This window comes from Symphalangus syndactylus, chromosome 22 (genome assembly GCF_028878055.3).
Source record: "Symphalangus syndactylus isolate Jambi chromosome 22, NHGRI_mSymSyn1-v2.1_pri, whole genome shotgun sequence".
Taxonomy (NCBI): Eukaryota; Metazoa; Chordata; class Mammalia; order Primates; family Hylobatidae; genus Symphalangus; species Symphalangus syndactylus.
In genome coordinates, this window is record NC_072444.2 from 14,899,577 (window position 1) to 14,911,261 (window position 11,685).

The 11,685-nt window shown below is 51.5% G+C and overlaps 1 protein-coding gene across 1 annotated transcript; it reads right to left on the reverse strand.

The window, feature by feature from the left end:
- Positions 1–1,150: 1,150 nt before the first annotated feature.
- Positions 1,151–9,134, reverse strand: C1QB (complement C1q B chain). Its single transcript, XM_055261941.2, has 3 exons — positions 9,028–9,134; positions 3,045–3,248; positions 1,151–1,871 (listed from the first exon to the last, which is right to left on the reverse strand). Exons 2-3 carry the CDS (start codon positions 3,229–3,231, stop codon positions 1,297–1,299), a joined length of 762 nt encoding a protein of 253 aa, XP_055117916.1. The 5' UTR covers positions 3,232–3,248; positions 9,028–9,134; the 3' UTR covers positions 1,151–1,296.
- Positions 9,135–11,685: the final 2,551 nt, after the last annotated feature.

Genomic DNA, 11,685 nt, shown 5'->3' on the forward strand with positions numbered 1-11,685 from the left:
TCCTGAGAGACAGGCCAGCCAAACAGGAGGCTGGACTGGTTGACATAGATGGGAATACCTTAAATCCCTCCCATCTCAGGTCAGGATTGGTTGAAGGTCTTGATGGTGGGGCTAGTAGGAGAGGCTGAGGAGAGCAGGTGCAGAGCTGGGCGGGACTCTGGAGTCCTAGTCCTGTGGTCTCAGCCAATCAGGCAATGAATCTTTACTGAGTGGCTGCTATCCATCATGGGTTCTGTGCTGGCTCAGAGATAAGCAGGGTGCAGAGCTACAGCCTAGCTGGGGAGACAGGGTGAGGAGCCAAATGCTGGCTGTGCATGCTCCGGGGTTAGAGGAGGCCAGAGGAGTGAGCATGCGAGAGCTAGGGTGTTCCTGCTTCAGGGAGGAGGTGTGGCTTGAATGAGGATGGGTAGATGGGCAGAGTGGAAGGCTTCTAGGTAGGGGAACAGCGTGAGGAAGGGCACTGAGGTGGGCTTGTTTAGAAGACAGAAAGGCCCAATAGAGTGAGGCTGGAAGGCCAGGTTCATGGGCTGGGACTGTATCTGGTGGGCAGTGGGGAGCCACTGAAGGTTTTTGAGCAAGGGAGTGACATTTGCTCTAACTGGATGGCTGAGCTTGTGCTAGGCTGGGAAGATACTGGGAGGAAGGGCATGTGGGGAGAATAAAAAAGGGGAAGGTTCCTGCTCCAAGGTCAGTTAAAGCCTTGGAGGAGGACCCCTTGATTGGGGTAATGGGAAGGGACAAGCACACAGAACCCCTTTAGGGGCTGGCCTAGACATGTTGCCTTTAAAAAAGGTCTCAGGCCATCAATGGGCAGGCCTGCCCTTGAATCCCAGACCTGCTGTGAGATTGTGGACAATCCCTTCATCCCTTCTGATCCTCAGTTTGCTCTTCTGTAAGCTGGGCACGATGCGCCCTCTCTCCCAGGAGGAGTGTGAGGATTGATGAGAGAATCAGGAAAAGGTGTAGGCTACCGCTGGGAGCATAGTTGGTATTGGACCCCTGCCTCCCACTGTGTGGCTGGCACAGAGCAGCACACAGACAGAGACTTCATTCATTCACGGTTCATTCATTCATGTAACCAACACTTCTGAGCATGGCACTTCTGGTGTGCCAGGTGCTGGGACACAGAGTTGAATTAGACCACTGTCCCTTGGCCTTGAAGAGTTTATTTACTCATTCACTCAGCAGCATTCACCAAGCCCTACTCTGTGCATTGGCTGGGCAAGGGGTGGTGTTGGGGGTAGAGTGAGCGTTGCTGGCAGGGGGAGCTGGGGTGGGTGTGAAGCAGCCCACAGGTCAGGCCTCCACATCTGGAAAGAGCAGGAACCCGGAAAAGATGCTGTTGGCACCCTCCATGCCCAGTAGTGAGTTCCTGTCGGTGGCCTGCAGGAAGACGTTCTCCCCCTGCTCCAGCTTGAGGACCATGCCACCGGTGGTGACCTGGAAGGTATTGTAGGCATAGTCACAGAAGGTGACCACCTTCTGTGCGCGCTCCCGGCCACGCATGAGGTTCACGCACAGGTTCCCTCGAGAGCTGGCGTGGTAGGTGAAGTAGTAGAGGCCGGGCACCTTGCAGGTGAACTTGCCGCTGCGGGGCTCATAATTGTTGTTCATGTTGGTGATCACGTGGTCGAAGCGGATGGTCTGGTCCCGGCGCAGGGGGATGTTGATGGTTCTTGTGGCAGAGAAGGCGATTTTCTGGGTGGCCTTGTAGTCTCCTGATTCACCTTTGGGGCCTGGGGCTCCAGGGGCCCCTGGGCCACCTTTAGGGCCCATGGGACCCTTGGGGCCGACTTTTCCTGGATTCCCAGGAATCCCTGGGTCTCCCTTCTCTCCGAACTCACCATGGTCTCCAGCCAGCCCTGGAAGCCCTGGAAAAGCAGAGGCCGAAGAAATGAGATCATTGAGACCAAAAGAAGGAGGCCTGGGCTGGGACCTTGGGCAGGGCCCTGCCTCTCTCTGAGCCTCAGCCTCCCATCTGTAAAACAAAGGAGGCAGTGTCAGGCGGGGGCTCTGGGTCTCCCTCCAGCCCAGCTTCCTGAGTCTGTGATATGCTTGACCTTCATGGGGGCTGCTGCCCGTGGGGAGGGGAATGGCTCCTTGCTGAGGAAGGTGCTAGGCCGGCCCTCCTCCCCAGCTTGTGTGGGGGTCCTTGTTCAGGCTAGGGCAGGGATAATGAGTGCTGTCCCCCTCTATCCCTCAGCCCTGGCAGACATCCCTAATCAACCACGGCCTTCACTCTTGCTGCTCCGGGAAATGGACTTCAGACTCCTTCTCACTCCACCCCCCAAGCAGCCACTACCCCTTGGTTTGGCACAACACAAGATAAAACCGATTTTCCAGTAGAGTGGCAGAGAATAGGGCCTGAGAAGATGGGATCTGGGGACAGAGAGATGTGCTTTGCGTGTCACATCTGCCATTAGTAGTGGTGTCACCTTGACTGAGTCACATTTCCTGAGGCTCAGCCTCCTCATCTGCCAAATGGGGATGAAGACATTTTGTGGGATTGTGAGGATTAGATGAGATTATGTGAGGAGAGTGACTGGCACAGAGGGTCGCTCAATAACCGTAGGTTAAATGAATGAATAAACCAAATTTTACAGAGGAGTTTTCACAGTGGGGAGTCTCATTTGAACCCCATGACAACCCCACAAAAGTACCATTGCCCCCATCTTACAGGTGAGGAAATAGCAATTCAGAGAGAAGTCACTTGCCCAGGAGGTAAGTTTAAACACAGGACTCTGTGGCCACAGCGGCACTCTCTCTCCACCTGAATTTAATGGTAGGAGATCTGTGGTCTGGTCTTAGCCTCAACATTTGCTGGGCTACCTTGAGTAAGTCAGTAGATTTTCTAGATGCTAGTTTTCCTCTCTGTAAAACGGGAATCAGAATTCTCTCCTTGCAAAGTTACTGCAAGGGTTCAGCAAGCTGCTGGATTTGCCAGTGCTTTTGCAGTCTCAAAGGTAGGCAGCAACTGTGACTTGGGAGGCAGGAGACGGGAAACTTGGTCAGTATTACCAGTGTGCCGCTAAATCCCATGGTACCTTTCTCTCCTTTTATCCCTGGGGTCCCAGGTGGGCCATCGGGGCCAGGTGTCCCAGGAATACCCGGGATGCCAGGGATGGCTGGGGGCCTGCTGCAGCTGAGCTGGGCCCGGGAGATATCGATTAGGCCCAGGAGCAGGAGCAACATTAGTACCGGGATGCTGCCCCATGGGATCTTCATCATCATACTGTGTCAGACGCCTCCTGTAGAGGAGAAGACAATGTGAGAGGTTACCACCATGGTGATCCTATCATCCATCCATCCATCCATCCATCTCTCTATTCCTCCATCTGCATCCATCCATCCATCTATCCATCCATCCATTCATCCATCTCTCTATCCCTCCATCCCTGCATCCATCCATCCATCCATCCATCCACCCATCTCTCTATCCTCCATTCTTGCATCAGTTCATCCATCCGTCCGTCCCTCTGTCCATCCCTGCATCCATCCATCCATCCCCCTATCCATCCATCTATCCATCCCTCCTTCCATCCATCCATCCTTCTGCCCCTGCATCCCTTCATCCCTCTGTCCATCTATCCATCCATCCATTCATCTATCCATCCCTCTATTCCTCCATCTATCCCTCCATCCATCCATTCCTCCATCCACAGTTCACTGATTGTCCCCTATCTACCAGACCCTGTGCAATGTGCTGGGGATTCAGTGAAGAACAAGACAAATACAGTCCCTGCCCTCATGGTCTTGTGCTCCTAGTGGGGACAGATATAAACAGGTAGATATAAACGGGTCAGCATACAAGTAAATAGAAATAGTGATAGACTGTGATTGGTACTCTGAAAGAAAGGGAAGGATGCCGGGAGGCAGAGTAACTGGGCTGGAGGTGGGAGGTGGCAGGTTTTGTGAGGGAAGTCCTCCCACCAGAAAAGTCTTCTCCAAGGGGAAGCCACTCTTGGAAGTGATGATTAGGCTGAGACCTGAAGGTCCAGAAAAGGTGGGGGCAAGAATGTTCCAGGAGGACAGAGAGTACGGAGAAGGCCCAGAGGCAGGACAGAGGCTAGGATGTTGAGGATCAGCAGGAGGCCAGTATGGCAGAGGGGAGCGAGGGTTCAAGTGACAGGAAGCAAGACTGGAGAGGCAACCAGGCTCCTATGAGTTTGGGGTTTTATTCCCCCAAAGCTCTTCTTCAGTAGAGCTTCTGAATTCAGGGTATGATGCTGCTTATGAACGGGCCACCTTGCATGCTTAGAGCATCCCTGCATCTACTGTGATTCCTACACCAAAGGGGACACTGAGGCTCAGGGAGGCCAAGTCACTTGCTCAGAGTCATACAGGAAGGAATGAAGCCGATGTCCCTGCCAGCATACCAGGCTGTTTCTGCTGGTAGAATATTCTCAGAGCTGTGACTCTGGCAAGAGGGCAGTGATGGCCCCTTTTTAATCCCAAAGAACTAGGAAGAAGCTGGTGGGCTGTCTCAAACTGGTCAGCATGGCCAGTGTTCCATGCCATCAGCTCTCAGGACAGAGTGGCCTTAAAGTTCATCTAGTTTAACCCTTAGCCTATATATTTTTAACTGAGGCAACATTCCTACAACATAAAATTAACCAATTTAAAGCAAGCATTTTAGTGGTATTGAATACATTCACAGTCTTGTGCAACCCTCACTTCCATCTAGTTCCAAGACTTTTCATCACCCCAAAATAAAACTCTATGCCCCTTAAGCAGCTTCTTCTCAGTGCTCCTTCCCCCAGCCCCTGACAACCATGAATCTGCTTTCTGTCCCTATGGATTTACCTATTCCTATTATTTCATATAAATGGAATTATACAACGTGTGACCTTTTGTGTCTGACTTATTTCATTTAGGGTGATGTTTCAAGTTTCACCCATGTTTCTATGTTGTAGCATGTATCAGTACTTCATTCCTTTTTATAGCTGAATAATACTCCATTGTATGGATACATGTGATATTGCAAAGTATATATTTGGTCTTCTACCTCTTTCCTGGCAGACAACTCCTAAAACCCTTAGAATTTCCAAAGTGAGGTATTTTTGTATGCTCATGATTGATTGATGGCTGCCAGCCCCTAGGTAGCTTCAGGATGGGGCTCGTCACCAGGAAGACCAAGGCAGGCTTAGAGGGTCTACTCTCAGCCCCACCCCCCAACCTCTGGGGAGGGGAGTGGGGCTGAAGGTTAAATTGATTACCAATGGTCAATGGCTTAATCAATCTTGCCTACATAATAAAGCCTCCACAAAAATCCCAAAGAACTAGGTTTAGAGAGCTTCCAAATAGCTGAACACAGGAGGTTCCTCGGGGGGGCAGCGTGCCCAGAGACCTGGGCATGACAGTGGCACGCCTCTTCCCTCATACCTCACCGTGAGCATCTCCTCATCTGTATCCTTTATAGTATTCTTTATAATAAACAGGTAAACGCGTTTCCCCGACTTCTGTGGGCCACTCTAGCAAAGAAACCAAACCCAAGGAGGGAGTTGTGAGAATGCCCACTTGAAGCTAATTGGTCAGAAGTTCTGGGGGCCTGGACTTGCAACTGGTGTCTGAGGGGGAGCAGTCTTGTGGGACTGAGCTCTCAGCCTGTGGGGTCTGATGCTGTTTCTAGACAGTGTGAGAACTGAGTGGAAAGACACCCAGCAGATCTGATTGCTTGCTTGGTGTGTGGGGAGAAACCTCCCACATTCGGTCACAGAAGTCTTCTGTGTTGATCGTTGTGGTGTGAGAACAGAGGAAAATACCATTTGTGTCTTTCCACTTATAGACCATATTACAATTTGGTTTTGGGGTTTTTGGTTTTTTTTGAGATGGGGTCTCACTGTGTTGCCCAGGCTGGTCTCGAACTCTGGAGCTCAAGCGATCCTCCTGCCTCAGCCTCCTGAGTAGCTGGGATTACAGGCACGAACCATCTTGCTTGGCTATTTGTTTATCCACTCATCATTGGTGGACATTTGGGAAGTTTCCTTCTTTTGGCTATTGTGAAGAGTGCTGCTATGAACATTTGTGAGCAAGGATTTGAGTATCTTTTTCATTCTTTGGGGTTTATACCTAGGAGAGGAATTACCGCTTATGGCAATTCCATGTTTAAGTTCCCGAGGACCCTTCAGCCCATTCTTAAGTTTCCTCAATGACACCTCTGCCAAGGTCCCCCGTGCGGTGCCTCATCGCACTCCCCTGCTGCACAAATGTTGTGTTCACTCAGCCCTAAGAACTAATCACAACGCTAGCTGCACATTGCATTATTTCCTTGGAAGAGTCAAGCTGAACTTTCTCAGCAGTGTGAGGAAATGACATCTCTGCCAAGGTCTCTTCCATCCGTGGTTTGCACCACTTCAGTGATGGGCAGCTCATTACCTCTTGAGGCAGCCCATTCCACCTTTGCCCAGATCCAAATTTTTTTTCATCATTCGAAGCTTGGGTCAAAGCCTTCTTCCTCCAGGAAACCTTTCCTCAGAGGCTGAACTGTATCCTCTCTTAAAATGGGGGAGCAGAGTGGTCTCTGCCCACCTCCCAGAGTGGCCACAGGGACCCAGGTGAGACCACGGATGGGAAAGAGTCACAAAGCCCTGAGCCCCAAGCTCTCGTTGGGACTTGTGGCTGCTACGGCTATTGCTGGTGTTCTCTGATCCTCACAGCACCTGGGGAAGTGGGTTGTGATGAATTTCCCGTCTTGCAGATGAGGAAACTGAGGATCAGAACTTAGAAAGCAACCTACCCAAAAATCACCCAGCAAACTATTTAACAGCATGTTTGTGGCCAAATTCCTACCCTCTCTGCCTCATGCTGGCTGTACCAACCCCAGAGTCTGGCATGCGGAGGGCTCCCTGGGGCCAGACAAAGCCTACTGACATTTGGTTCCTATGCTCTGCAAACCAGCCTCAGCCCCTCAGCCTAGTCCTGATCAATTTCTTGCTGAAAGCCCTGAGTTATGCCAGACACTGTGCACCAAGGAAAGGAAGCTGTAAAGATGAGTGTGGCCAGGGAATGCTGGTGACAGCTTTAGGTTCTGTCAGGCTCTATGCTCTGAAGACAGGGTGGCTCAGGGGCATGGTCCTTCTTATCCATGAATAAGCATCAGCTCTCACTCTTGCTCTTGCTAAAGGTTTTACAAAATGGCAATTTAACAACTTTAATAAGTTGGGTACTTATGGGTCAGGCTCTGAGCCAGATGGTTTACATGCCATTATCCCATGTAATTTGATACCCAGCCCCTGAGAATGCACTCTTGCTTTTTCATTTTACAGATGAGGAAACAGGATCAGAGAGGGCAAGCAACTTGATAAAAGTCACACAGCTCCTGTGTGGCTGGGAGTCAAACCCACATCCACTGGATCTTAAAACTCAATGTTATGTTAAGAGGCCACTGTACCTGGTGGTAAAAACATAAACTTTGAAGCCAGACAGCCTGATAAAAGGACTAATGCGTGGGACACGCCAAGAGTAGTGGTAGGCACATGGTCAGTGTTCGGTGAAAGTGGCTTTTTACCACCACGATGATTGCTGCTCTTGTTAGGCAGCACACATTCACCTGGTGGCGGGAGCCTGTAGTGTCACAAGGAAAGCAACACTCAGCGTTCACATAAGGTCTCTACTGCTTCTTAGCTAAGGGACTTGGGAAATCACTCCTTCTCTCTGGCCACAGTTTACCCTCCTATAAAGTGGGGATAATGCTACTCTCTCCCTCATAGGGTATGTGCGAGGACATGAGTTACAGGTTCCAACAGAACCTGGCATGTTGAAAATGCTTAATGAATATTAGCTATTTTATTATTATCACTGTCATCCAAGAATTCCTGAGTGGTCGAACAGAAGGGAAGATGGTTGGAGAAGTAAAAAAAGACAATCCTTTTGAAAGGCTGGGCTTGCAGAGAGGGGCTCTATCAGTTAGAGGCAGCCAGGGGTGGAGAGCTGCGACCAGCTGGTGGGGGGAGTGGGTGGGGAGCAGGGTACTGACAGGACTTAGGCTTCCTGGGGAAGCCAGGGGCAGGGGGAGTGGGAAAGTGCTGGTTCTAGCCCATTTCAAAAGCCACCGAGTTTCAGCCTTGGGTTAGGGCTTACAACTCATCTGGTTTAACTGCCTCCTGCCTGTGCCAGCCCATCATCATCGCCAGCCTGGTTTCTCCTGTCTTCCCCCCAGGCTCTGACCTTTCCATCTCCTTTGGTCCAGCAGTCCCCTTCCCCAGCGTGGAGTCAGGCCCACTTGACTTTAAAGCCCCATCTGCTACCGGCTGCATAACCTCAGGCAAGTGCCTTAACCTCTCTGAGCCTCTTGGCAATGCTGATTTCAACCTGACAGGGCTGCCAGAAGGATGACAGGAGAAGGCGCTTAGAAGAAATAAGGTCCCCTCCCTGCCCCGTGCAGTGCCACATCCCACTCCCCTGCTGCACAAACATTGTGCTCACTCAGTACTAGCTGAGAACTCATCGTAACTCTACCTGCACGTCCCCTTATTTCTTTGGAAGAGTCAAGCTGAGCTTTCTCAGCAAAGTATGAGGAAACAAGCAAGGTGTTGGGGAAATGCTGGGCTGGGCAGGAGTGACTGGGTTATAATCCCACTCCTGCCTCTGGTTTACTGATAAATTTTGAGCCAGGGCATGCACTAAGCTTTTGTAAGCTTGATCTCCTGTAGGGCACAGCAGTGCTGAGAGGTTCTGTTCTCCATAGGGGGGCTGGGCTGAGACAGGTTAGGTGACTTGCCCAAGATAACCAACACATAAGATGCAGAGCCGGACTCAGCTCAAGTGTCTGCGATGCCAAAGCTCCTATGTGCCAGGCTCCCGCTTTAGGTGGCCTGCCCATCAGGCTAGGCCCTGGGTAGCAGTAGACTCACCAACTCACCCCAGAGAGCTGGGTCCCATAGGTCTGGGATTGGGCCCAGCTACCTGCACTGTTAAACAGCCCAGCTGGCTCCAAGGCAGGCAACCCAAAGCTCACACTTACGGAATCACCACTTTCTGCCATATTGGCCCTGCCAGCCTCCCCCAGGTGCCAAGCCCCGTCCTCACCTGGGAAGCTGGTGTCCTGTGAGGCCGCTGGGCTGAGCAGCAGTGGGACCAGGCGCCGAGAGCCTACTGCCCTCGGTCCGAAGCGGAAGTTCCCTTCCGCAGAGGCGGGAAGGGCTTTCTCCTGACGGTCCCCTCCCATGGCCCAGCAGGCTGGCCCCTTTCCCGTCCCCCCACTGTCCCCCCACCCTGCTGCCCTCAGGCAGTTTCAGGTCCTATTTCTGCAACCCACCGGATTTACTGTAAATGAGATGGGTGGGTGGCAAGTTTGGTTTTGCCGACTCAGCAGCTGTGCGGCGAACACGCCGTCCTGGGGGAACATCCACAGCTCACCCTCCCAGGCTCTCTGACCTCGTGATCTTCTACACTGGGCAGGGGCATCATGTGGCTGGCCCGCTGCCTGAGCGCTGGCTTAGAGTCAGAGACTTTGATTCCAATCCCGTCTCTGCCACTTGTCAGTTTACGTGTTCTCGGTCAAGGGAGCCCCAAGGGAGCCCCAATTTTCTCTGCTATAGGATGGGACCATAATTGTACCTGCTCTACAGATACGTATCTCACAGGCCACTGAGAGGATAATGGAGGAAATGATGAGGGAGGAAGTGTCTGGGGGTAAACTGTAAAGGGCTATGCACGTGTTCATTGTTAATATCACTTCATGTCCCAGGCTTCCCCTTTCTGGGCTCATCTCTTCTACTTCCTTCCCATTCTGTGCCCCTGCTCTTTCCCTGTTCTCAGAAAATAATCTCATAATGAATTTTAAATGTGTTCATTATTTATTGATACCCCTCCCTCTGCTTCCAGCAGGGCTTGAAGCTGATGACAATAACAGGCCCAGGCAGGGGCCTGTTGCTTCTTCTCGATCCTGGAATCACACCAAGTTAGGGCCGGAGAGGGGCTGAGGTCACTCAGCCCATCCTCCTCATTTTATATATGGGAAAACTGAGGCCCAGAGGAGAGATCCACCATTTAACGAATATTTAGTGTTTGCTTGCATGTGCTAGGCACTGAAGAGACAGCTCTTAGCAAATCAGCCATGGTCCCTGCCCCCCTGGGGCCTCCCTTCTACCTGGGGAGGCCGATGTTAAACACAGAATGACATGAGGCGTCACTGCTCCTGTGATAAATGTCACAGAAAGACGTGACTGCTGGGGCCGACGCCTCATGGAAGTGGCAGATGCAGACCTGGAAGCTGGTATCCCTGGTACTAGGATATCAGTCTCTCCCTGTGGCTGCATCTCAGACGACATGATGACCAGCAAGCACCAAGAGCTGGAGGGCCCTCTTAACATCTGTGCTTGGAGACGGAAATTCACTGGGCTTGTGGATGCAGCTTGGTGGAAATTAAGTGTTAACTGCAGTGGATGAACAGGAGGGAAAGATAAGTTTGATAAAACCAAAAGGTCTCTGAGCTCAGTCAACTATAGTCCCAAAGGGACCCAGGCTAGGGTGAAGAGAAGAAGCACTGGATTCCACAAAGGGAGAAACAAGTTAGTAGGTTGCAAGTTGAGGGGTTCTGAGTGTTCCCAAAGCTGAGTGGCCCTGGGCCTCTAGTTCTTTTTTTTTTCTTTTTTTTTTTCTTGAGATGGAGTCTCAATCTGTTGTTCAGGCTGGAGTGCAGTGGTGTGATCTCGGCTCACTGCAGCCTCTGCCTCCTGAGTTCAAGCGATTATCCTGCCTCAGCCTCCCAAGTAGCTGGGACTACAGGTGCATGCCACCAAACCCAGCTAATTTTTGTATTTTTGTAGTAGAGACAGGGTTTCACCATGTTGGCCAGGCTGGTCTCAAACTCCTAACCTCAAGTTGATCTGCCTGTCTCGGCCTCCCAAAGTGTTGAGATTACAGGCGTGAGCCACCATGCCCGGCCTCTGGGCCTCTAATTCTTAGGTGGCTAAGGGCAATGGGAAAAGATGGATGTCAATTTGGGGTAGAAGCAGTGAGGCTAAGAACAGGAAGCAGCAGAGGTGGGTTAGGAGCACGGACTTTGGCAGTTTGAATCCCAGCTCTGCGTCTTGCTAACTATGTGGCCGCGGGAATGTTTACTGGCCTCAGTTTCCTTGTGTAGAAATGGGAAGCATGAACGCCTATCTCCTGGGGCTGTTTCGGGGGCCAGGGAGGTCTCCCTGCCATGTCCAGGGCCAGCTGAGTACCCAGCCCTTGGTGGGCACCCACTGCAAACATGGGAACGGTATTACTTATATGAAGAGAAGATGGAATTCTTGGAACCCAGGAGCAAAGAAGCCATGCCTGGATTAGAAGGAGGCCTGGACTTGGGGATCAGGAGCTGAGGGGTCCCTGGGCCTTGACCGCTAATGGGAGCCAGCTGGTCTCTGTACCCACAAAATGTTGGACTCGGATCCCTGATTGTGAGTGGAAAATCCCTGATCCCTGCAAAGAGTGGAAAAAGAAACCTACACGCCTCACCTTCCTGTGGTTGGAAAGGGGTTCCTTGCAGCTTGGGGTGCCTTGTCCTGGCTCCTGCCCCATGTCCACCCCTCCTTACCTGCCCCGCTGAAAAACTCTCCCTGCTTCCCCTCAGCAGGGCAGACAAGCTGGCGTTTTCAAAGGCTTGCCTCCCCTGACGAAGAGAGAACAACAAGGAAACAATTATAGAAAATAAAAATGGCACAAAAATTGTCATTTCCAAAGTACAGGTTTCTGATC

Coding starts and splice junctions, on each gene's coding strand:
- C1QB (XM_055261941.2), bottom strand. CDS start 3,231: ATGATGATGAAGATCCCATGGGGCAGCATCCCGGTACTAATGTTGCTC. Junction 1,872..3,044: donor AGGGATAAAAGGAGAGAAAG/GTACCATGGGAT, acceptor CTGCTTTTCCAG/GGCTTCCAGGGCTGGCTGGA.